Source organism: Balaenoptera acutorostrata, chromosome 8, assembly GCF_949987535.1.
Source record: "Balaenoptera acutorostrata chromosome 8, mBalAcu1.1, whole genome shotgun sequence".
Taxonomy (NCBI): domain Eukaryota; kingdom Metazoa; phylum Chordata; class Mammalia; order Artiodactyla; family Balaenopteridae; genus Balaenoptera; species Balaenoptera acutorostrata.
This window is the reverse complement of record NC_080071.1, coordinates 33,738,022-33,765,364: the sequence shown is the minus strand read 5'-3', so window position 1 is coordinate 33,765,364 and position 27,343 is coordinate 33,738,022. Positions and strand designations below refer to the sequence as shown.

General features: G+C 41.2%; 1 protein-coding gene across 7 annotated transcripts in view; it reads right to left on the bottom strand.

Moving 5' to 3' along the window:
• Positions 1-27,343, bottom strand: part of RAPGEF4 (Rap guanine nucleotide exchange factor 4) — a 311,598-nt gene that overhangs the window by 122,427 nt on the left and 161,828 nt on the right. For 6 of the 7 annotated variants that reach the window (XR_009009047.1, XM_057551327.1, XM_057551325.1 and 3 more), the window contains 2 exons: positions 15,139-15,211; positions 11,165-11,184 (listed from right to left, as the gene is read on the bottom strand). Coding sequence is in view for 6 of the 7 variants with exons in the window: in XM_057551325.1 (XP_057407308.1) it covers positions 11,165-11,184; positions 15,139-15,211 (93 nt within the window). In the remaining variant the exon portion in view is untranslated. Of the gene's footprint in view, positions 1-2,477; positions 2,584-11,164; positions 11,185-15,138; positions 15,212-27,343 lie in introns of those variants that run through there. The other variant, XM_057551330.1, reaches the window with a different exon arrangement.

Genomic DNA, 27,343 nt, shown 5'->3' with positions numbered 1-27,343 from the left:
TATAATTATCCGTTTAACCAGTCTCTGTCCTAGGCTGTTTAAGCTGTTAGGCTGTTTGCTCTTTGAAGTCAAGAATTCGTTTAATTGGACTTTGTAGCTCCAGAACCAAAGTTTGTATCTGTGCGGCACATAGTGGGCGCTTGATACATGTCAGTTGATTTTAAAAGAATTAAATATAATCATTTTCCCCCTACTATGGAATTACTTCACTCCTTCAAACTTAATTGGAAATCTGTGGCTAGGCTGGAAAAATTAATTTATTTAAGAAAAAGGGGGTTATTAACCCATTTAGTAGCATAAGAAACTATAAAGAGAATGATTAAACTAATTAAGAAAAATTGTTTCAAGCAGGTCATAGCCATTTAAATCATATGGAAATAATTTGTGGGCTAAGTTACAAATAATATGCCTCTACCTGTTCATCCTAGGTCCCTGAGGATGTCTATTAAGTCACACTTTGTTAGCTTGATTCATTTACTATTTCTACTTGAAATATTCCATAAATCAACTTTTCATTAACCTTTTATTTGAAAGGTGATACCTGCAGTTATACACAAAATTTGCTCACAAACATAAATTCTCTTAAAATCTACAAAATATAACAGAAGGGGGGAGCCAAACCTAATAAAATTCTTGCTTATTTTTGTCTTATTTTTAATTCCTTCAGAAACATTCTAATTTTATTCATGCCCCAGGCATATACTACTCAGTATAAGGACCCAAAATCAAATCTCATTACCACTCTCTAATCTAATGTTTATTATCATTAACTATTGACTGGACAGGGGTACAGTACAAAAGCCTACTCATACCTCATTCCTGGATACTGTCTAGTATAACGACCTTCAAACTAGGTGTCCAAATTCACTTCATCCTGTCTTCCCTTTCTTAGCTGTTGAAGCTGCATCCTTCTGCGTGATTGGGCCAAGAACCCTTAAGTCGTCCTTGACTTCTCTCCTTCTCTCTCACCTCACATTTAATTCATCAGAAGATCCTATGACTCCATTTTCAAAATCCACCCAGAATGTAACACTTTCCACAGCCTCCAATGTGACTACAATATCTCTCTCTCCCCATGAGGCACCACATTAGCTGCTCAGGAGTCAGAGTTTAGTGACATTGCTATGTAAAACTATTTCCATTCTCATCTGCTTATGTATGTGAACAAGCTTTTCCAGTGCTTACATATCTAAAAACCAAGAAGTGGAGAACTGATGTTAACCCCCTGCTGCCTATAGATAACAAATTCATTTTTAAAAAGCACCCAAGTCATTCAATGATGCTTTTACAGTTATAATTTAATATTTAATAATTATTTCTAAATATATATAAAATATTTATTTTGTTTTGACAATTGTATACTACTACTAACTGTCATTCAATTCAGAAGAAAAATTTTAAAGGCAACTTACGGTCATTAGAAATTTTAAAACATTAAGGTTTAAATATATACTTATTTTTGATACATAAAAGTGTAAGAGTGTGATCAATAAGACACTTTCAATCATAAAAATACATTACAACTTGGAGGTGCCACATTAACCCTGGGCAGCTCACATTTGGACACTTAACACGAAGGAAGATTATCTTCCATTTTATTTAAGACACTTATGTTTGGGTCTTTGTTACTGTAGCTAAATCTGTATATTGACTAATACATTGTCATAATTTAAAAGTAATCAGGTGACAAAGATTCATTACAATAGGATAAAATTCTATGTGGTAAATAGAATGGGAATATAGTTTAAAGGAGAAAAAGAAATAATATAACATTGCCAACTGTTACAGAAGAGCTTATTCATATATTTTTTAAATGATGAGTAACAAAATAGTTCCCATAATGCCCAACTCTGGGCTAATACACAGTAAGCATTCTATAAAAACTTGCTAGTTAATAGAATCACTTCTTGGGGAAATCTGTTTGACTTACAGGATTGGGACTCAATATCTTTCTATGGACTTGCAGATCAGATGCCCCTTCATTTAGTAAAGTGAAATTATCAACAACATATTAGATTGGAAGATATATGAATGGATGAATGAATGAATGAATAAATGAGTTGGATATTTTGGCTAATTCAGAGGTTCCCAAGTACCAGTCATCTTACAAAAGAAAATAAAATTTACTATTAATATTTCCACTTTCATCCAAACATTTTGCGCCACATAACTAAAACTTCAGCTGTAAGGTTAGACATGTAGAAACACTGGAACGGCCACCAGAGGGAGCCCAAGTGTTTTTCTGAACATACCAGACACCAAAAAGAAAACATAAAATATAAAGCTGGGGGAGCAGGGGACGGGTGCGTGTAGGGGAAGGGACCATTACCTGTTTCAGTCAAAAGAATATCTTGTTGAATGACACAGCCATTTTTGCAATATGTTACAAATTCCTTTACTAGGTAGTTGTACATTGCAATGCTTTGAAAATTTAAATAGAAGAATTTGTTAACATAATATTAAAAAAGCTCACATACCCTAAAACTAGAAGGTGCAGGGTGGACTGCCATGATGACATCCATGATTCTCTGCTGGGCCCCCAAACGAGCCAGGCGCCTTCTCCAGCTTATCTTCTTTTCTCTACTCTCTTACAGCTCTTACTCTCTACCCCATCCGTCTTTGTAGTCAACTTTGGGTGTGGTTTCCTCACTTTGTTTGGGATTGGGCTATCAAATTACAGCACCAAATCAGTGCTTGGTGTGACTTGGGAATTGTTCATTCTCTTAGCTGAGCTAAGTTACAAGGACATTAAGATGAACGACTTTTCATTTGGCATCTTGCCGTCTTCCCAGAATTGAGCACTGGACCAAGTCCTAATAGGACGCAAGCTTTTAAGAGCCTTCCCAGACCCAGTCTCCTCCTAAACCAGAACCTACTGGACAGCCTCAGTGATCCCCAGTCTAGGATAATATCCCTGGACTGAGGTTACCAACAAGGGTGTGATCTCCTTTGGAATGAAGCTCCAGGGAAGCTTAATGTAGTGTTTTATGTTTGGGAGCAGTGCAAAGTTTGGGAACTTCCCCCCTGCTTTACCTTATTTGATCTCCCAACAGTCCTTTTGCTGTGGTTCATTGGGGAAATCACCATTTTATCGATGAGGAAACTGAGGGTCAGAGAGCTAAGACTTGTTCAGTGTTGCTGGCTATTAAGTGTCAGGGACAGAAGCTGATGCACCTCTGGGGACACAGACTGTAACAATGGAAATGTATTGAATCCAGTCATACTAGTATATTCTGAGACAGAAATAAAATTCTCGTCTTCCTTTTCTGTCAAATTACAAATAGGTAGAAAGTCGGATGGAAGTGAATTTAATGGCTTAGCACCTGTTTTATGGGGTGTTTTCATAGTATGTTTTCCTAAGTTTCTTTTTGATGTCCGGATGGGATAATTTTATCATGTATGCAAATAAATGAGCAGAAACCAGATTAAATTCCACAAGGTTAGGTCCTCTGCTGAATGCTGTTAGATTTAACATGTTGATTCAAGCCTTGACTATGGAATCAAAAGCATTCTTATTAAATTTGGCAATGATACCCAATTGGGTGGGGTGGCTGGCACTTAGGAAAACTGGAATGAAATTTAAAATAACCTTGACAAATGGAAAAGGAAAATGAGGTCAAAATTCAATAGAAAGCTTTGCAGAGTGATTCATTCAAGAGAAGGGGGAAAAAAACAAAGGAGAACCACAGAAATCAGAGAGCACTGACTGGGCAATTATAGCAGAAAAGGAGCTGGAGATCAGAGTGAACAATAGGCTTCAAAGGCATCAGCTCTAGATCTGTCATTTTTAAAAGGAAGGCATGATATTGGGATGTACAAATAGGGGGAAATTCAAACTTATTCCCCATCTTCATTCAAAACAGATCAACCTTTAGTTAAAAAAAAAAAAAAGAAAAAAATGGTGTTTTGTTGGAACCCTGAAATGCCTGATGCTTAGAAGTCAGATTTTGACAACTTTGCAAGGGCTCCTAGCAAGTAGAGTCCAAAATAATGAAAAGTTTTTGATTTTGAAAGGTTTTGAAAAGCTCTGGTACTCTGTTCCTTTGTTCATGCATCGTTCTCCTCTCCCTTCCACCTGGGTAACATCTACGCTCCATCAGGAGCGCAGGGAGGCATTTCCTCCTCCTCCGGGAGGCCTGCTCTGAGCCCCTCCCCTCCTTCTGAGAACCACACGGCCCCATGTGCCTCCTGAGAGTATGCAGCGAGTGCCAGCACTGGCGCTTGGCCTGCCTCATCTCACTAATCCTCCTGGCAGGCCCCTCGGCTTCCACCACTACGCCACTACTCCCACACTACTGTTACTCTTACCCTGTAGGTGGGGAAACAGAGGAGTAAAAGGTTAACTAACTTGTCCACCTTCACATGGTTCGTAAGCGGCAGAGCCAGACTTAACTCAAGCCCGCAGAGCCTCTAAGGCCACGTGGTCCCGCCACGGCCTCCCGACCACACGTGCCACAGCGCTGCAGTGTGCTGGCTTGCGTTCGCACGTCTGCTTCCATCCCCCGCTGCGACTCCCTGAAGGTGCTACACTTTATTTTCATGGCTCCACGTGGGGCCTGGGATCCATCAGTACATATGCATTCGATTAAAGGTTTTCAAGCAACTAGACAGCACATTCTGTGGGTACTTCTGAATCATTCTTTGACTGAAGGAAAATAGAAAATAAAACTAAGCTGGAGAGGACTTAAACATTTATAAAAACTGGCAATAAGAATTCTGAACAGAGCCTGATCATATTATGAAAAGTTGGTGTTACGATTTTCTTTTCTGGAAATTCTAAAGAATGAAAATGGTTAAATATAAATTTACATATACATCTGCATGTGTCCATATATATGTACATATGTGCATCTATCTATAATGTAATTTTACCTAAAGGTAAAGAGAACAACTATAGAATAGTTTAATGTCTATGGACTCAGGCCAGTCTGACACCAAATTATTAGAAAAGAATCCAAATCCTAAATGACATGTAATCACTAGATTAATTTATCCAATCTGAGAACACTACAATTTTCTCTCCTAAACCTAAGATGTATTTTGCAAATAATTTGGTTTCCATTTGTCAAAACAAGGACGATAAACATTCAAATACATCAAACATAAACGATACTATATATTTTATTCTCACAGTCAATCAAGATAACATGCTAGCAGCGCCAAGTTACTGGTGATGAACATAATTGCCTGCAGCACAGAACAAAATATCTCTGAAGACAGCAATGTCCTCGCCCATAACTCTGGAATCAGCAGTGTAGTGTCTTACTATCACCATGGCATTATGTTCCTGGCCCTGCTGAGAGTGGAACTAATTCTCAGCAGGAATGCCAATATTAAACAGCCTCACCTCAAGGCCGTGCCATTCGTTAAAGTGAGAGCAGGGAGAGGCTGCTGGCTAGAGAGACTGGGGAATACCATCTCTTTTATGATTATTATTTTTAACCATTAAACACTACCCAGGTTCTCTGTGATAGCTCGCCCAAGTCAAATTCTGACTACAGAAAAGACTGAGAACATATTCAAAGCAAGGTTATATGGTGTAACTCAGTGGCAGCCCTAGATCAGCATGGCAGCAGTACTCAAAGGCTCTCCTCCTAAAAATGTAGAGACACCGACATTAGAACACTGAATCAGTCACCAAATATAATTTGTAATATTATAAAAATAACTCTAAAATATATTAGCGAACCACCACCCCAATCAATACACCCCGATAGGTGCCCTTTCATCAAGCAAACTCACAGCTTGCAGGTCCTGTGAACACTGCCGAAGAACATTCAGAGGCAACAAACACATGGCGTAATTGACAACAGAAGATCAGCTGTTCAGAGAGTTCCCTGCACTTACTATTTACTATGTAGATGAAGGTCAAGTACACATCATCTTAAAAATTCAATCAGAAACAGAAACAGGCTTACAGATATAAAAAACAAACTTAAGGTTACCAAAGGGGGAACGTGGCGGGGAGGGATAAATCAGGAGCTTGGGATGAACGTACACACACTACTATATATAAGACAGACAACCAACAAGGACCTACTGTATAGCACAGGGAACTCTACTCAATATTCAGTGATAACCGATAAAAGAATCTGAACAAGAATGAATATATGTATATTTATAACTGAGTCACTTTGCTGTACACCTGAAACTAACACAGCATTGTAAATCAACTATGCTCCAATAAAATTATAAAAAGAGAGAAAAAAATATTCCATCAGTATGCCACTGCAGAAGCTAGAGAGAGATGGCACAGGCCAGCTCTTATATGAGGAGAGGAAGAGATGGAATAAAAAGCAGAAAGAAATTCAGCAAGGGCCTCTTGCCCCATAAAATGCATAATTCACAAACACAAAAACAAACATTTCTTCAGAGACCAAGAGCTGAAGTTGTCCTTGGCACCTTCGACATTAACAGGCTGTTTTTTCCCGGGAGGTGGGGCAAAGTCAGTCTTGGCTTGCTGAGCTACACGTTCTAATAGGCCAGCTAAGGAATGAGTATTTACACACTACAAACGCGTAATTTCGGGCCAGCAACACTGCTAAATCTAATCTTCTCTTGGGTGATAAGCAACTTGTCCTTCAAATGAAAACGAGCAGCTCAGGATTTTCTGCCTTCAGCGTTTGGTTGGTTTGCTCTCCTGTGCAGAGCTTAGTACCCTCAGCCAGTCACGTGTGTTGCTTCAGTGTGGTGACAGCGCTGGTTAAAACATTCTCACCCTAGACCAGAGGGAAATGGCTGCTGGGGTAAAGCTGTGAACTCTGGCCAGGATGTCCCAATCAGCTCTGGACACCTACCAGTCATGTTTTAAAGTAGGATTTTAAAAACTGTGTTCCACCATAAACTGTTGGTTTGAATTCAATTTGAAAGCTGGAGTTGAAAGGTTTTACAGAGTTTTATGGGGTTTTCTAAGTTTTTTTTTTAATATTTTAAGTTTCTATAAGGATACACAATTTCCTTTTTCTTCATCTGACCCAGAATCATAGCCAATCTACAATGGTAAAATAAGACGTCATCATTTAATTGGTGGAAAATATTCTAATCTGTTTTCTTTAACCTTGAAAAAGAGCAACAATAGAGATAAATGTTATTATAGTCCCTAAAAATTCCTAAAAGTGCTAACCTATTGAGCCTAGTAATTACTTGCTTATTATTGCTCTCTCCTTAATGAGAATTTTCACAAAGCATGTAAACTATGTCCTTACCATTTGCCATTTAAAACCTTATGTCTTTCTAATAATTCCCCAAAATTATTCTTCATATTAATAACCCATGATTTTTTTAAAAGTTTGGGAAGATTTAAGTAATCTTCTTAAAAGGAGACTAACCAAATAGCTTTACAAAACCCCCAGGCTTGCTTGTTATTAGCTGCTAGCATCAATTCTTCCAGTGCTTGGGAAACCTCTGGGCTCTGAGTTGATAGTGCTTTATATTGGGACCGTATCCTTGCGTATTTCACAAGAAGCTTACTAATCACACTGTCAACGTTATCACTGCCTAAAAAATGAAGACCTCAAATGACCCTTTTGGAAACAAGATGTTTGTAAATCAGAGAATGGGATTATTTTGATATCTTCCTGAGCCTATTTTCTGGCTCCTTCCATGCTGAGGAAGAAACATATAAACTTCTAAAACTACAAAACTCCTTAGCAGTTGCCTCTCAAAAGAATGGAGCACGATAAGCAACAAAGTCTATCTACGCAGCAAAATATTATAGACTAGCTCATTCCGTCAAAGGGCAACCGTAACATTCAACTAGAAAGCATTCTTTTCATTGCGATTGTTATGTTTGGTGTTAAACATGGTCAGTCAGGTATGCCACTTATAGGAGACAGAAAAAAAATTTTTTTTTAACAGATCAAAGAGAAGAATCTATAAAACCAACAAGCCCAAACAATTGCAACCCTGACAAAACGGTCTTCTTGCGTTATTGGTTCAATGTTAATTTTTCTAACACTTTTATCAATCATTTTACAGGTTCCAGTATCCTGTGTCATCTAAAGTTGAATGATGTCCCTATGAATTATAATAAGTAGTCGACAAAATAATCCAGCAAGTTAACTGCCAACCTATTTGTTTCTATGGAAGTGCAATTTATGAAAAGAAAGTTCTTTTTATGAAAGGTAAGGCTCATTCTAGAAATAAAATATAGCTGGCAAGGCAGCTAAAAACACCATTTACTGACGTTTGCATATTTGATTAAAAGTTAAACATGGTGATTAACAAAATCAGGAGTAGAGCTAGAAAAAAGAATTTATTCTTTCCACAAAGAATCTGTTTGGACACTGAGACAATAGTCTAAGTGCTTTTGTTTTAGTCCACAGGCATATCATTGCTATTCAGAGAAACATAAAGGGAATATAATATTGCCCAGCATGTAGTTAAAGAAGGTAAAGGATAAAAGAAATCATCCTAACACAACTTGCCTCTTTTTTTTTTTTTTAAAGTAAGACATTTCTGTATTGCTTGTTTTTGCTTTTGTTTTTTTAAAATATATTTATTTATTTTACTTATTTATTTTTGGCTGGGTTGGGTCTTCATTGCTGCACGCGGGCTTTCTCTAGTTGCGGCGAGCGGGTGCTACTCTTTGTTGCGGTGTGCAGGCTTCTCATTGCAGTAGCTCCTCTTGTTGTGGAGCGTGGGCTCTAGGCATGCGGGCTTCAGTAGTTGTGACACGCGGGCTCAGTAGTTGTGGCTCACGGGCTCTAGAGCACAGGCTCAGTAATTGTGACGCATGGGCTCAGCTGCTCCGCAGCATGTGGGATCGTCCTGGACCAGGGCTCGAACCCATGTCCCCTGCATTGGCAGGCGGATTCTTAACCACTGCACCACCAGGGAAGTCCCCAACTTGTCTCTTATAAAGGAAAAAATTCAATTAACATTAATACCACTTTAAGGCTCTTAGGCTTCTTTTTATCTTTCTAGAGCTTCAACTCTACTCATGAATGTCTTTCATCTCATTCGCTTTATTTTGAATGATGGCATTGGAGAGCTTTCCTAATAGCATGTGGTGACGTTGTATCCACTCTACTTGCTGATAGAGAAAAAGTATGCTTCCTCTTGCTAGTGAGTTTGACATAGAATGACCCAAACAAATACAAATAAGTATATACTGTGAGTAGTTACTGGGGAGACAGGCTGGCCAGCCCCCTAAATCTCTGAGGGCAAGACACTGTTAAATTCATTGTATCTGACTTTCTGCAAACTTCAAATGCCTCTTTTGTCATGAAGTGAGCTACATGACAGCTGGTAGGCTTTCTGCTTAGAAAGTTGTATCCATCGTTCCACTGTGGGGAGGTCCAACCTAAAGGTCACCGGGTGCCTAAGAGAGACAGAGCATCCTTTTGAAGCTTAGAACATTTGAGATCTCCTGGGGCCTGGCCATTCTGTGTGTGCTCTCCACACCACTGACAGTCTCTTGATGAGGAAGCACCAGGCCCTTTTATCATCTTTATTTGGCTAATGATCCATGTATTATTTGTTACAGCGTGCTTTGGGACATCCATGTCCAAAATGGTGCCAAGATCAGTTACTTTAGCATCTAAAGCCTATTGTTTTAGACTCTCCATGAACCTGATCATCTACAGCTTTACTCAACATACAAAGATACATTTTTTAAATAGCAAAATACCATTACAAAGGTTCACTGAACAAAGACATTTTAAGGAGGGCTAGTAGACATTTGATCATGTCCAAAACGTCCATTGGACATTTGGTCCACATCAAAAGGTCCTTGAAATTTGGTTGTATCCAAAAAGTTCATAAGCATATTTGGTCCATGACAAATGGTTTTGGACAGGACAAATATCAAGGACCTTTTGGCATGGACCAAATGTCTCTATAGGTGCTTTTGGACCAGACCAAATGTCCTTCAAGGTTAAGGAGAGCCATAAAATGTAAAAGGACAGTTACTTTATAAGGGGTAGGGCATTTTTCAGAGGAGAAAAGACAGCTAGAAAATGATACGAGACTTGATAAAATAATAATTATTGCAACAGTCCTCACCTTTACTGAGCTCTATTGTATGACTCTCTATGCTTTTCACAGATTATCTCACTCAGTATTCACGATGGCCTCTTAAGGTAGTCACAACCAACACCCACATTTTAAAAAGAGGCAAGGATGTTTAGAGAAGCCAAGTGGCTTGCGCAAAGTCCCGCAACGAGGAACTGAAGTCCTCTGCTGAACCAAGTCAACGAGGACTTGGTGCGACATTTGAAGTGACATTGCTAGGTCTTGAACCCAAATTTGTAGTGGTGTAGCAGTGGACAAGAATTCCCAACCAGCCCTTTAAAACCAACATTATGAAAACAGGAAGACCTAAAGAAAGCTAGAGTCAGACCTCTGAAAAGGAATACAGAAATAGTCTGAAATTACCACAGACACCGGACCAAAAGCAGGGAAAGGACAGAAAAGGGAGACAGTTCTGTAACACTGTCACTTGGGTACAGCAATTGAGGAACACAATGACAAGTCGATACAATGGAGAGCCACCAAGCACCACTTCAGATTAATCCCTACACACTTCCATATTAACCCTTCCATGTTGTTGTCTAAATTTAGATTCCAGTTAATATCATTATTATTTGCATGCAAAGACAATGCCACTACACCACTACCAGCCTTAGAAGGAGTACTTGGCACTGGTTCTTGGTGAAAGGTTTATCCTAAAGCACCTACTCTCTTACCTGTTTGCCCTGACCAATTAGAGCAATTCATTATTTTCGACTTCCAAAGAGAAATATTGACTCTAATGCACTTGGATACAATTATAAAATCAACTGGCCTGAAATCTCATATTTTGTATTCCTACTAAGGAAAAACAGCTAATTTTCTATGTGCTGTTAAACTAGTGGTTTGCTCTACTGCCATGTATGCATCATGGGAAAAAGAAAACACTTATCAATTATACTGTTTGTCCCTAGAATAACCTTTCTTCGGACTAGTTAACATCAAGGACATGGGATGACCACGTCAGAGCAATCAACCTTCTCCCCTTCATATTTCAAAGTGACTCACCAAAGATGCCGGAGTAAGATTAGAAAAATATTTACTGCTCTGTTGAATGTGGATAAAGAGCTCTCTTTGATGGTAGCATTACCACAATTATTTTTTACCTTATGACAGTTTTTAGAAATTAGGCAGAGACAGAGTAGCTACTCACGTTCTCCTTGTCAGGAATCCCTAGAAGAGAAAAGAGAGAGAGAAAGAGCATGAGCTGTAAGATCAACTTGCAAAATGGAAATGAAATCCCTTGCTGAATCAAACCAAGTAAAATTTTGGTGTTTTCAATTTGTCTTTCCATAAAAACTTACATAATGCTGCTTAGAAAAATAGCAGCACCTACCAAAATCTGTAACATAAATAAATCAATGAATCAGGAGCAGGGCTGTGTGCCAGACAATAAAATCTCATACTTATTTTGCTTTTCTACCATACGCTTTACTCTCCTAGAGGTAAAAATCCATCCCTGCCTATTTTACACCATGTGAGCAACTGTCTCAGAGCAATTACTCTGTCTCGGGCACCAGAACACTCAGAGTTTTAGACAAACACATCAACTCTTAAGTTGCACATATTGTATTTTTCCAAGGCAAACCACCTCACACCGCTCCAGGGATTTGAACCTGGGGGCAAGTCGCACATAAAGACTACTAGCACACAACTTTTATTTTGGGCAAAGCAAACTGCTGCTGCTTCCAAGTCAGGTCTAAGCAGGCAATGGCTCTTTCCAGGGGTGTCTCAATTTTCTTAGCAAATAAGTTAATCATTCGTCCATTCACTCATTTACACACATTTCATTAGCACTTGGTCCAGGCAGGCACTGGTCCTTTGCACTTCCTTTGGGTCTGCTACTCTGCCATGATAAGGGTGGCCATACTGGAAGGTCACCAGCCAGAGCAGAGCTTACTGGCCCCAGTACAGTGGGAACAAGCGGCCTTATGCTGAAGAGACAGAAGTCCAGGTGGTTTTTATGTGTGGCTTGCACCTAGCTTAGAACTACTGGGGCGGTGTGAGGGGGTTTGCAATGCAAAAATATAGGACATCCAAATTCTGAGTAAGCAGGACTTTATGTGTTTAATAAGGGGCCATACAGGACTTAAAATATTGGCATTAAAAGCACCGAGTGCCCATCCTAATAGGCAGCAGTAAGCAGGAGGGGTAAGAAAAGATTATTAGGAAACATACCCTAATTAAACTTTGACCCCCAAACTGGGATAGTATCGGGACATAAAAGCTCAGGCAGGAAACAAGGGGACAGAAAGTGTTGTCCTCTCAAGCAGAGTATTAATGAACATGTTTGCCATCACTTCTCAGATCTGCCAGAAAGAGTAAGGGTGGCCCAATGTCAGCACTCTGAAATTCGTCTTGAGTTCATCCATCCATTTATCAATCCATCCAACGACCATTTGAAAGGACTAGAGTTGACTAATGAGGAGATACAGGGTTGTAACAGAAGCTTACTTTCTAGGAGGTTTAATAAGATAAACACACAGTTGTACAAATCATCATATCAGGGTGGATAGAAATTAGGGTATTTGTAGAGAAATAATACTGAAAAGGTGCTCTCAGGCCATGCAGGGACTTGAAAGTTGGGCTAAGGCATTAGCAGTCTTGGAATTTCACCTTCTATGACTGGCAATGGACCATCATTAAAGGTTCTGAGCAACAGAGTGGTATGATCAAGAAAAAGGAGGGAAGGGACTTTTCAAAATTCAAAGACACTTAAGACATAAAAACCAGAGGCAATGGCATGGTCCTTGACTGAAGCCCAGTTTGAACGATTAACTACAAAGACATTCAGTTGGGGAAATTCGGACTTGGATTGAGTGGTGGATATTATTAAGGAAAATCATACCAGTAATTAGGTATGATAATGGTGTGGTTTTTGCATGGAAAAGTCTCTATTTTCAAAAATGCCTGCTGAGGTATTTGGGGCGAAATGTATATATATGATTAGAAGAAGGAAATATGGCAAAATAATAATATGAAAATACCTATCAAATTATTAATAATCTTATTTAAGTATTAAAGTTTAATATTAATTAAAGTGATGACAATACAGGTATTAACTGTGTCATTCTGTATGCTTGAATTTTTTCATAATAAAAAGTAAATTTAAAAAGTTCTGTGTACGTCAGGTGTAGGGTAAACCCAGGGTGAAATAATGAAGGTTCAAAGCCAGTTGAGCCATCTTTGCTCTCAGGTCAAGGGTGATGAGGCCCTCAGCCAGGGGGCTGCAGAGGGGAGAGAAAGGAAAGAATATGAACACTACACAGGAAGGAACAAGGGATGGACAAGCGATTAACTTTAGTGGGTGGAGGTGAGAGAAAAGAGGACCCCAAAACAGTGGAGGTTTAGTACCCGGTATGGGAGGACAGTGGAATTATGACTGGAAATACACTTTCAGGAGGAAGGATGGCTTGTGGGAATCACGGTGTATTCCGTTAACTGATATTTTGAGTGCATGAGACCAGTAAGACATCCGGGTGGAAAGAGAATCAGATCAGTAGTCATTTGGAAAGTTAGGCTGCCCTTTGTAAGACTCAAACAGATTTGTATCAGTTGCAAGAAAGGATGCAACGGTGGAGGGGTCAGTATAGAGGAAAAAAGAGAAAAACAGCCAAGGCTGTGTAAACTTCCAGCTGAGGGGAAGAATACCTATGAAAGAATACATGTGGCCAGAGAGATACAAGAAAACCAGGATAATGCAGTGGAGGCTGGGACCCAAGGGAGAATGGAGTCCAAACATGGAAAATCTTACCCAGTCATAGAGAATGTGTAACAGTAATGACTGAGTCTGGCTACTGGTTGGTCACTGGAGAATTCAGATGGCTTGAGTCAAAAAGTACATGGCAGAAGGAAGACTTTGAGGGGTTAAAGAGTAACTGGTGGTGAGGAAATAATAGCTCACATCATTTGGGTGCTTATTATATGCCCGGCACATTTGCTTCTAAACATTTGACACATTTTGCTTCATTTAATCCTCACAACAATCCTATGAGGAAACCGAGGCACAGAGACACTAAGTGCCTTGCCGGAAGTCACACAGCTAGGAGACAGCACAGCTGGGATTTCCAGCTCAGTTACTGGTCATCCCTAGATCAGCCAGGAGAGAAAAATCAAGAACAGGGGAAGAAATGAAAGGAAAGAAAGATCTTCCCTCCAACACCCACCTCTCCAAGGACAGAAGAAAAACAGAGAAAGAGAGGGCACAGGCTGCCCAGAAACTGGGAAACAGAGGGGACGGAAGCTCACTTAAGATCCTGGTCAAGCGGGAAGGAGGGTCACCTGTAGAGAGTGACAAGTCTGAGCGTGAGAATGAGAGTGGGAATTCAAGGAGGTAGGAAGAGGATGGGAAGGGTGACTCTGGCTCTGAAGATGCTTGGAGTGGACGTACTACTCGATCCATCAGTGCGTCAGTGTTGAAGTGCTACAGCTTCAGAAACCCCAGGGCTCACTGCCTTGTCACACATATACGGACAAGAGCCAAGTAAGGGGACCCAGAGCCTCAACGAGCAACTCCCAGGGATGGTATCGAGCGCTAAAAAGATGCTTCTGACATGCATGAACAGATAAACAGACTCAGGACACAGGACTTCTTCGAGTCTAGTGGGCACCCATTAAGAAAAGAGCACCACAGAGAAAAACTTCCTTTCTTTTATGATCAGCCAGAGACTGATCTGGCTGATTCCAGGTCTCTTACAAAAGGCCTGGAATTTGAAGAGGCCACGATTTAAGAATAAAGAATGAATCCCGCTGCTTCTCTCCTTGATCAGTAGCATCAAAATAAGCAAGAGGTGTGGCTCTCAGGTGTCTACGACAAACACAGTTCATGAACCCCATTTTTAAAAGAGCCCAGAAACAACACTTTAAAATGAAGGTATTTTGGGAAAGCATGCTGAAGTTCCAACTAGTGCCAGAGCATACCTCCCTCTATCAGCTAAGACCACAAAATTTCACTATAGGAACAATTTTTAAAAATAACTCAAGTGTGGGCTGGTGGGTCTGTTTATCCACAAAAGAGTCTGGAGACTTACTCCGTCAAGCTGGTGTAGGACGTTATTTTTTTGTCACATGAAAACACATACCGCACGACAGATTTTTATATACAAAATGTTCATATTTTTCACTTACTGTCATTGTTAGAGCCTGTTTCCATAACACCATAAGGAGGAGCCAGAAGTCCTGCCATGTACTGTCGATATTTCTGAAAGACAAGATTGTAAACTCAGTGTACAGATATTTACTCACTTTGAGCATTCATGTATTTACATGTTAAAAAGCAGAAATGCTGGGTGTCAGGAAGCATCTGAGTCTTGTATTTATAGAGCCATGGAGCGTGCTGTCTGGGCTCTGTGGTCTAAAATAAAAATGCTGTGTTCTAAAGAGGTCTTCCCGGATGAGACTGAAAGAGCCCCTGTTGGGGAGGGGGCTCTATCACAGCCCGTTCCGCCATGTATTTGTGGCTGATTAACCAAACGGTGTGGGCTTTTACCCTCCCCTCCACCTCTTGCCCAGCTTCTCATGCTCTCAAACACATGCTCAGGTTTTTGAGGAGGGCAAAGACATTTGGTTTTTGCAGATGCAGATACAAATAAAAGTGCCGCCTTCTTAACAGGTGAATAGCACTGAATCAGCTGTCTTTCAAAGCAAAAAGAAATGCATCTCTAGAAAATGTCTGTTTTGAAAGAAGCTGATTCATCGCCATTTACCAACTTCCTTTTACACTGTACACCTGCCCGTTATGTGACCTCCAAAGAACTTTCCATTTGTTGTCAAATAGAATAGTTTGGCTTCATTTAGAACTATCTGGATTCCCCTGAATTGTCTCCCCCTAACTTTTGGTCCAGGCCTGCTTTAAAACCTGGGACTCAGCGATCCCTATTAGCCTCGGGAGTCTGTGCTGTTTTGAAGGGATAAGGCTTGGTGAGCATAACGCATGTAGGTAGAGCACCCAACAAGAGAGGAGCGACATTTATGAAGAATGGAAAATGAGCGTAAGACATCCTCTCTTCTCAGGTAATAAGTACAGCCTCTCCCCTTTCAGAATGAAAAGCTGGGCAATTTTATTTATTGCATGGTGTCATGTATATTTATGGTTTATAATTATGATGACACATAAATGTTAAACAGCATCAAAGGAATCAACACTCTATAACGTGCTTGTGGGTTACACAAACGTCAGCAGAAAAGACTTCATCTGTAGCAATGGGCAGCTGGCAGCATGCAGTATTTGAGCAGCCATCTGGCCCATTTGGTAGATTTGAATGGTGTTTGTAAAGTAACATTGACGAGTTCTCAAAAGAGCCTTCTTCTAGTCAAGATGTGACTAGCTTTTTTTTTTTTTTTAATCCTTTTTTCTTCTCGTTCTGAGGCAACTATACTAACACCTGCATGCAAACATTTAAAATCATGATTTTTCTCTGCCTCTGAGTTAACTAATCACTCAAACATACGCATGGGACCAATCCATCACCCTGCATTCCTGACATTTCCTTTGATAATTTCCCAATTCTGCTTTTCCTCTTTCTTATGATACCATCTACTCTTCTTCCTCATGAGAAAGCACTGATCAAAGCACACTTCTGGGCATAATATTATGCTGGATTCTGAACAAAACAGGCTGAGAGAGAGCAGATGGGCTAGGTTATGTTCTAAGAAGATTCTATGACCCCCTACTGCCTTTTGAGGTATTCCTGTCACTGTTAGCAACTACATTAACAGGCTCCTGAAAGAAATAATTCATGTTAAATTAAAGGAGCAATTTTGCTTTGCTTAGAAATGTTGTTTTGGATGCAATGGATGCAATTTGTCTCGGGCAACTCAATGTCAATTTCCATGAACTCCAGGGAAGCACCTTGCTGACTCCTAAATGAACAGGACTCCGCCTTCCTTCAATTCCATAGCACTAGGTCTGAGGTTGGCTCATGGAGCATGTTACCAGGGCTGCCACTCCTGGGAACAGAAAACAGAGCAGCCGTCCGGGGCGCAGAGTGCGGGCTGGGCTTCAGCGTGTGTTTGTACTGAGCATCTACTATGTGCAGACTGTGTCCTAGACACTGGGCTTACTGCAGAGAACAAGCAGACAAGGCCCCTTGCACTTGTAAGACATCGATCTCCTGCAACACAGCGTACCCTGTCTTGAACATAATAGGATATTAACACTTATCGTTGACTTTTGGAATGTGAATGGACATTTTCAAACATATATAAAAATAGAAAGAATACCACACCGCATACTTAACATCCATCCTCAATAATTATTAACTCATGACTAATGTTATTTCATCTACACTCCTATCCACTTGCCCCTCCCAGAGTTATTTTGAAGCAAATTCCACATATCATATCATTTAATCCATAAATATTTCAGTAGGAATCTCTAAAAGGTAAGGATTCTTTTCTTCCCCCAAACAAAACCATAACACCACTATCACAACTAAGAAATGTAACAACATCTCCATAATATCCAGTCAAGGTCAAATTTCTAATTGTTTCATAAATGTCATTGCTGAATTGAATTTAAAAATAATTTATTAGATACATAGATGAATGGAACAGAATACAGAGCCCAGAAATAAACCCACACGTATACGGTCACTTAATGTACAACAAAGGAGGTGCTGGGAAAACTGGACAGCCACATGCAAAAGGATGAAACTGGACCACAATCTTACACCATACACAAAAATTAACTCAAAATGGATGAAAGTCTCGAACATAAGACCTGAAACCATTAAACTCCTAGAAGAAATCATAGGCTGTAGGCTCCTTGATGTTGGTCTTGGCATGATTGTTTTTGGATTTGACAGCAAAAGCAAAGGTAATCAAAGCAAAAATCAGTAAGTGGGACTACATTAAACTGAAAAGTATTTGCACAGCAGAAGAAACAATCAACAAAATGAAAAAATAACCTACTAAATGGGAGAAAATGTTTACAAATCATATATCTGATAAGGGGTTAATATCCAAAATACATAAATATAAAAAACCCAAACTCAGACATACAGAGAACAGATTGGTGGTTGCCAGAGGTGGAGGGTGGGGGGTGGGTGAAATGGGTTTTTAAAACCTATTTCTGCAGAACCCTGGGCTCCTTGGAGGACCCTCAGGCAAGGGTACCATGCAAGCAGAACCTTCAACTAGAGTGTCTTCACTTTTAGCTGATATATAATTTAGAGTTCTAAGAGCAATTTCATTTGAAAGATGACTTTTGCTTCTAAGAAAGAAAAGTTTACAAACCACAAGATTAAATAATCTCTAAACTTCCAGCCAGACAGATGTCACTCAAAGATCTCCACGAAGAATCAACAAAGACCAAATTAGGATTTGCCTATGAAGTGTTAGGGATTCTATTCTCTGTTATAAAGACGTCTATGGTTGTAGATTGGCCAAATGACAGGCCACTCCATACCTGAAAGGGTTATGAACAAAACCGGCAGAACTAAGAATTTAACTGAAATGCATCATGGTGCAATGCTGCCCTGCTCAAACTGAGGTGTGCAGATCCCCCCAGGGTAGCACCCAGCAGGGCAAGAGGGTATGTGACAGGGGTTAACAGGAGCTCTTCCTAGAGCTTACATTTTATTCTATGTCAAATAGTTTAAAGGATTACTTTTATATTATGGAGCAGAAAACTAAATTTGCATAAATTTTGAAGATTAAAGCATGCGACTTCAAAGAAATTTTGAGCTTGCTTCTGGCTACTTCTAGCTACAAAGGGTCTAGACCCCAGGCGTTATGTATTGATTTCCTCTGCATTCAGAGAACTTCAGTGGAAAAACCCAAGCGCCTCTGATGTAATAGAAAGCGTGCAGATGCTGGAATCACACAAGAAAGGGGTCTTAATTCTGATTCTGCCACATGCTACCTGTGTGAACCTGAGTAAGTTACTCACCTCAGTTTCCTGGGATAATATCACCCATCTTTCAGGGCCATTGGGAGGATGAGAAATAAAATCTAGAGAAGTGCCCAGCACATATTAGGCACTTAATAAATGATTACTGTAGTAGTAATAAACAATCAAGAATTGATCAAACTAATCCCAATATATTTGATGATATTTCCCAAGCAGAGTCTCCAGCTTTAGGGAAGAACACTCTCTAAATGACTTCTTATTACTGAGGCTGTTGATACACACACAATATAAAGACCCACAATACATCCACTGACCTGTCTGCTAAAGGGAGCTGTGGAGAAATAAGAATTTAAAGAATAGATGTTCTAAAGTAATTTTATAATATACTGCCTATTTGCATACCCACATGGTAAAAAAATAGTCCAAGGAAAAGGGAAGAGCCCAGGAGAGGAAGCCCAGAAATAACTGAACAAAAATTAGTAAAGCGTTTCAGCCATCAGAACTGATTTTGCTTAACAAAATCTTAAAAAAAAAAAAATCTCTGAATTACAATTGGCCAGTTTTTAAAGCAAAGTCAGTGCAGGGAAGAAGTCCTCAGGCTAGTGAAGCCAGAAGCCTGTTCTTAAATCAAGGTGGAGATATGCCACTGGCTATCCTAATGTTTTCTGAGAAAAGACAAAAGATGATAGTCTTAGGAAGGTTAAAACCTGGTCCATCTCTCAGCGCCTTCACTGTCCCCCCAAAGCCACTGAGGAAGGCTGGCTGGGAGGCTGGCAGAGGAGCCACTAGGCCGAAGGAGGCTGGGGGTAAATCCAGCTCTGCTCCATAGCCTTGAGCCCCACGCTGGGGCTGCTCCCACCCAGAGCAGGGGGTACCTTTCTCTACTCCACACAATGGCTCCACATGGCCCAGCTGTAGCCTAGGAGCCAGATATTAAAGTTGGGTGGTGTCTGCTGGAGGAGGGAGCATAGTAGACATATGTCATATTCTAAAGGCCAGTCTCAATTTGCCAAGCAGGACACACAGAGAATAAAGGCTGGCAGCTTGAACCCTAGCTAGATCCCCTGTGACAAGAGAAGAAGGGGTCCCAGTAGGGCAGAACTCCCCACCCTGGAAGTCAAGGCTTTCCTAACACACTGAGGGCTTTCCTGGGTGTTCTCCGAGCTGCTGCCCACTGCCAAGGCATCTAGGCTGCCAGCATGCAACTGTCACCACATTCCGCAGCAGCCAGGCGCAGACCTCAGCTTTGGGTATGAGCCTTCCCAGCAACTGTCCCCTGCCTTTTGCCACCAACCCCATCCACCTAGGAGATCTTCAGGTTTCAGGAAAAGCGTAAATAACATCCTTAGGCTGGGATATCAACACTAGAAAAACATTAAAAACAGGAAGCCATGAGGATGATTGACAGGCCTTGCTGTGAACACCTGAGGGTAGGGGCGATGCACATGTGCTCAGAACAGGGACATGCTAATGACAGCTCATGGTGGGCAGTGTCCAGGGTTGGGGAAGAATAGAGGGGACTCTACCAGGGGTGTGGGGATGTGTCGTGTCATCATGTCCCATTCATTACATCTGTACTAGGGTCTCCCAAAGTATTAAAGCTGAGTTCATGAAATGTAATGACAGACAGGTTGCCTGTACTTTCTCTGAAAGTATCCTGATTATGTGGTAGAATAACTTAGAATAGGGAGGTGAAGTATAGGCCCCTCCCTTTTTTTCTGTTTCTTGGCAACAGTTCTTTCACAACTTCTGTATGTGTAATGTATGGTGGGAAAACGGACGTGGCACGTTGCTCTAAAATCCCAGATTTCTAGAGAATTCTTAAACATGTGAAGAGTAGAAGAGAAGGGGAAAAAGTAAAGCAGTTGTAGAGGGAAACCTTCATGCAGAATTTTTCTTTTTACCCTTTTAGAGCCATATGTACCGCTTCTCCCACAGCAGATCACTGGCTGGACCGAGTTTACCTCTTACTGCCGACTTACTCTTTCCCCTTGTTTCTTGATTTCTCTAGCATCGACCTAACAGGGCACAGAGAACTTCCACTGCCTCTTCTTCAGTGATGTTTAATTCATCCTTCGGCTCTACTATAAATATTTCTAAATGGAGGCAAAATCTGTTTGCCAACTCCCGGCCATTTTTAATTCATGAGTAACCTGCAAGAGCTGTAGTTTGGAGGGCAATAATCACAACTATAGCTCTAATGGAGGAAGTTTCCCAAACCTGAATCGCTTAAGAAACCCAGAATGAAGCCCAAGTAAGATGATGCTGCAAGTAAGCAAATACAGTCTCCCACAAAAACTTCCTGTTTGAAATTCTCTCTCCTCCTGGCCTGTGAAGGTGCAGAGATCCCAACCAATAGGTGGAGGGACCCTCAAATTCTCTCAAGTGAGAGCAGGGCGGTGAGGAATATAGCTTAGGCAGCCCTCACTCAGCCACAGAGATGAGTCAGATTAGCCCGGAGGGAAAGGGAGAGAAAAATGCCTTCACTAAAGCAGTCAAGGGGAAAAGAGAGGCACAATGGGGTCCTCACAGTGGGAGCCCCAGGGGCTTTGCTTCTAGTGATGGGGATAGACATTCTCACGTGATCATACAATCATCTCAGTGCAGTGGAGCCAGGGGATAGAAGTAAAAAAGGTACATTGAGGGGCTTCCCTGGTGGTGCAGTGGTTGAGAATCTGCCTGCCAATGCAGGGGATACGGGTTCGAGCCCTGGTCTGGGAAGATCCCACATGCCACAGAGCGACTGGGCCCGTGAGCCACAATTACTGAGCCTGCGCGTCTGGAGCCTGTGCTCCGCAACAAGAGAGGCCGCGATAGTGAGAGACCCGCGCACCGCGATGAAGAGTGGCCCCCGCTTGCCGCAGCTAGAGAAAGCCCTCGCACAGAAACGAAGACCCAATACAGCCATAAATAAAATAAATAAATAAAATTTTTAAAAAAAAGAAAGAAAAAGAAAATGCTCCCTATTTCACTTACAAAATTAATTTAAAAAAAAAAAGGTACATTGAAAATGTGGCTGGGTGGTAGAGCGTGGGGCAAATTCAGATCTGGGAGTCAGGGCAAGGACGTGGAATCTGAGGCTGAGGAAGCTTGGAGGTAAGGGCCGGGGGGCCTTCCAGGCAGAGGGGGAACAGGTGTGGTGTGGAGACAAAGACACGTCTCTGGCAGGAGAGTCAGGATGAGGGTGCTGGGAGAGGGGAAGGCAGTGGGGACAGAGCGGTGCACGGGCCAGACAGGCAAGGCCTTGGAGGCCATGATAGGAATTTGGAACATTATCCTACTACAATTGGAAGCGGTTTAAGTGGGGAAGTGACAAGAACAGATATGTGTTTTTAAAAGATCATTCTGGCTGCTGTGTGGAGAACGGTTTTGATGGGAAAATAAGGAAGGCATTAAGCCCTTACGGGGAGGGCAGGCCTGGGTGTGGCCCCTCAAAGGGGCCTGAGATCGGGGGAGAGGGAAGAGAGAGGGACGGGGAGCAGGGGTGGTAAAGACCCTTCGTTCCTCGAGGCCAAACGATCTCCAAGTACTTAGACTTGATAATAAAGCCTCAGATTTCTTGCCAAAGCACACTCAACACACGTGCGCTTTTAATATGACTAAAAGTTTCGGCGATTTCAGGGGGCTCACGGGAATGATTATAATTTTAGTGCACACTCTGCATCTTTGAGGGACTGAATTAGCCATGAGCTTCTCTCAGAAAAACTCAAATTGGGAGGAAGACATACACACACAGTAGGTCAATGCTACTTAATTGAGTCATAAAATAATTTGTTCTGGAGCTGTTATTGCTCAGGAAATCCTCCTAAACTCTCTTTTTGCTAAGCCTGAACCTACTACAACCCATCTAATGTATAAATGAGACTATGAACATTGTCTCTAAATAACTGCTACCTCCTTGTTTATATAAAAACCTGTTGATTGGCATTTTATTTAAACATATTCGTCTTCAAAGTGATGACTATTAAGTATAGTTATCCTGAATTAAAATGATGAAGCCCAGCACTTATAAAACTAACAGGAATAGGGTAATACATATCATGGGAACATGCAAATTCCAAGAAAGTGCTTAAATATTGATAATACAAAATTAGGATGCATCAATCATTTAAAAACCTAAAATAAAGGATCATTTCACAGAAAGTAACAGCCCTGACTGTCATCCCATTAGAACAAGCTACCGACATTTTGCTTTTGCATTCTTGCTCTACAATGTACTTATAAAGGGCAGCAGGCAGCATAGGAGGGGGATTGGCGAGTAGTGATTCAGGAGGTGCTATGGTCTGGCTGTGTCCCCGCCAAATTCATATGCTGAAACCCTAGCACCCAAGGTAATGGTATTAGGAGGCAGGGCCTTTGGGAGGTGCTTAAGTAGGAGGGTGAAGCCCTCGTGAATGGGATCAGTACTCTTCTAAGAGACCCCACAGAGCTCCCTAACCCCTCCCGCCATGTGAGGACACAGGAGGAGCGTGCAGCCTGGGAGAGGGCCCTCACTCGACCAAGCTGGCATCCTGATCTCAGACGTCCAGCCTTCAGAACTGGAAAGAATAAATTTCTGTTGTTTAAAAGTCCCCTAGTCTGTGGTATTCTGTTATGGCAGCCTGAACAGACTAAGACAGTGGGGTAGGGGGTCTTTTCGTGGCCCAAACAGGTACCTGAACTTCCACTTTAGAGGCATTTCTTTAGTTTCTGGTTTTGTCCCTCAAAACCTGAAACCACTAGGGCATAAGTACTATGCATTTCCGTGGTTATTTTCTGACCGAGCTTCTCTAGAAGTATCCACAGGCTTCTCACCTGACCTACCTCCTTAACCCCAATCCTACCCTGAAAGCCCACTGTGCATACAGGATCCCGGTTTTTGCCATATTCACGAATGGAAACTATACAAGGGCAGTGACTTTTGCCTGTTTCATACATTGACGGAACTCGACAGCCTGGAGTCCCCTGCTTCTTACCTTCAAACATTCTTGACCTTTGGAGCCTTTCTACTTGAACTTATTCCAAACTCCTGCAGCTTTTCTGCTCACACACACGGTGCCTACCTTCTTCATCTCCCTTCATTGGTAACATTTCTATTAGTTCTGCTCCAAGGTGCTGTAAACAACCTTGAAACATCCTTGCCAATCCAATCCCATATATACTGACTGCCTATATCTGGGGAATCCCAGGTAACAGCTCTGTGTGGTTCTGGAAGCTTCTGTTTATTGTGGAATACTGTACTCCTTGAATTCCTTGAGTGGTTCCTGGTTCCTGTCACCTCTCTGCTCTAGATCACCTGAACTGTTTTCCTTGCAGACTGTGCTCTTAGGGGTCTCGCCCAGGCCCATACTTTCCAATCCCCTCTATATCATCAAGTAACAGACCAGGCCTCCACTTCTCTCCTCATGAACACTAGGGGGTGTCAATAATGAAAGCGGTGCGTTCGCCATTCTGGAAAACAGTGTGGAAGAAAACACTAGAGTGGCTTGTGTCCTAGGGGGTAGGGCACGAGACAGGGCAAGGCTGAAACAGTTGGGGGGATATAAGCTTTAGGATCTAGACAAACATGAGTTCCCATCCCAGCCCTGCAAACCACCACTGGTGCTAACAAGATTTTTGAGCCTTCACTGGACCTGGCCCCCAGCTGCCCCTCCAGCCTCAGTTCCTACACTCTTCCCCTTCACTCGTCTCCAATCACGTTGGCACTTTCAGATCCTCCAGCACATTGAGCTTTCCCCTCCAGGCCTCCTGCTGCCTGAAGCACACTTCCCACTGCTCGTCCTTGCCAATTTCCACTCACTTGCACTTGCGCATGGCCTTCTCTGAGCTCCCAGTTTACAGGAGTCTCTTGTTATTCTCTCTCCCAGCGTCACACCGTTGCTGTCAGTGTGCCCAGGTACTGTGTGGTTCTGTACTGTATCTGAGTGCGTGTGCTGGTCCAGTGGCTCTCTCCTCTGTTCTACTACAGGCTGACGGAGGGCAGGGACCACATCTATATTCCCCCACTGCGTACCTAAGAGCCGGCACAGGGCCTGGAACATAGCAGACTTTCAATGAATATTTGTTGAGCAAATGAGTAAGTGAATGAATTACTGATAGTATTTCTCAAACATTCTGAGGTTCAGGTTCCCCAGTAATAAACCAGAAATATTACCACATACCCCTCATGGTTGATGGAAGGACTGAATGAGATAACCCGGGTAGAGCACCTCACAACCCAGGCACACAATAAGTACTAGTCCCCATTCCCTCTACATCATGATTTCTTCTCATACTGATTTGGCCAAGGGCTACGTTCCCAGTTAAAAAATTAATGCCTGAAAGAGAAATAAGCCTAATGGATGAAGATCTACAAAAATAAATCTGATAATCTGAAGATACAATGAAAGAAGCCATCTGAAATCACATGATGTCCATGGTCAAATATCTCCGTGACGTTTGTTTGCTCTTTATGAATAAGCTTCCTGCTTTTAGAGAAGGGACAGGAGAAGCATGAAGATCAGTTGATGCTGATAAAACAAGACCTAAAGTTAACTCATCAAAAATCTCTAAGTACTAATCAATTTTGTAATTTAAAAGAAAGTGCAGAGGGATAGAGCAGCTAGTCTTCTCTACCAGAATTAGCACCAAAATGCACTCGTTAGTGAAAATCTAGTTTTAAGAGACCCATGTATGAATCTAGCTGAAAAAAACTGGCAGCCATATATAAATAGCTGATGGTAGAAAATGATTCATTTTATATATCCAACTTATTTTTTTCATAATTCTGCCTATTGCTGTTGCTTGCTAAGCCACATCATTTTTAAGTAAGTTTGCCTTTTGATTTTGTTCTAACTACCACTGTCCCTTTTTCTCTCCCACTCTTCCTCTCTGGTCTAAAAATTTTTATTGCTATAAAATAAATAAAAGCACATGGTAAAAAATTTAAACTACTCGGTTTGTAAAATGAAAAAAAATAATTCTCCCCTCTCACTCCCCTCCCACCTACTGACCTACCCAGGCTACTGCTGAGTTTACCACTGCTGACACTCATTTCTTCTGTAAGGTCCAGAGTTTTTCTATGCTCATGCCAACATACACCTCTCCATTGGCTTTAAACAAAAGGGATCATATGGTACATGATATGTTGTCCTTTTTTTTCCTAATAATACATCTTGGATAGCTTTTGCTATGAGAACACATTTGATCATCGCTTTCTTGTTAGACACCTCATTTTTGGGCTACACCTCCATTTAACTCAGTTGGGGGAAATCTGGAAAATATATTGAATTTGCATTGTCAACAGATCTTTCCTGAGTCTAAGACAGAAAGATAAAGATCATATATACAGATCTTACCAAGTGGTGATTTCAGTTTTATTCTTGAAAATCAGACAGCACTGTAAAAATTTAATTCCAAGGCAAACAAATGTGCAAGCATATCACTTGGAAACGTCTCTGATCTCTCTGGTGGCTTATCTAATTGGTGTCATTATGTTGTAGCACCATCGACTGCCAAATGTATTTTTTGTAAACTTGGCAAAGGCTTCCATGTCATCCGTTAGAAGAAAAAATATTGTGTGTGCTCCCCCTCCCCCAACACTGTCAGAAGAAAAAAGAAATTTAATTAAATTTCAATCTCTGACAGTTTAAAATAATAGAAGAGAAATTATAAAACATTATGGATGAGAACTACCATACGACCCAGCAATCCCACTCCTGGGCATATACCCTGAGAAAACCACAATCCAAAAAGAGTCATGTACCACAGTGTTCATTGCAGCTCTATTTACAATAGCCAGGACATGGAAGCAACCTAAGTGTCCATCGACAGATGAATGGATAAAGAAGATGTGGCACATATATACAATGGAATACTACTCAGCCATAAAAAGAAATGAAATGGAGGTATTTGTAGTGAGGTGGATGGACCTAGAGTCTGTCATACTGAGTGAAGTAAGTCAGAAAGAGAAAAACAAATACCATATGCTAACACATATATATGGAATCTAAAAAAAAAAAAAAAAAAGGTCACGAAGGACCTAGGGGCAGGATGGGAATAAAGACGCAGACCTACTAGAGAATGGACTTGAGGATATGGGGAGGGGGAAGGGTAAGCTGGGACAAAGTGAGAGAGTGGCATATACATATAAACACTACCAAATGTAAAACAGATAGCTAGTGGGAAGCAGCTGCATAGCACAGGGAGATCAGCTCGGTGCTTTGTGACCACCTAGAGGGGTGGGATAGGGAGGGTGGGAGGGAGACGCAAGAGGGAGGAGATATGGGGATATATGTATGTGTATAGCTGATTCACTTTGTTATAAAGCAGAAACTAACACACCATTGTAAAGCAATTCTACTCCAATAAAGATGTTAAAAACAAAACAAAACAAAACATTATGGACGGTGGCTGAGTATTATTTCCTGATTTTGGTAACTGTGTTGTGGTGATATAAGAAAATGTCCTTGTTCTATGGAAACATACCCTGAAATATTTAATATTTAGGAATAGAGGAATACA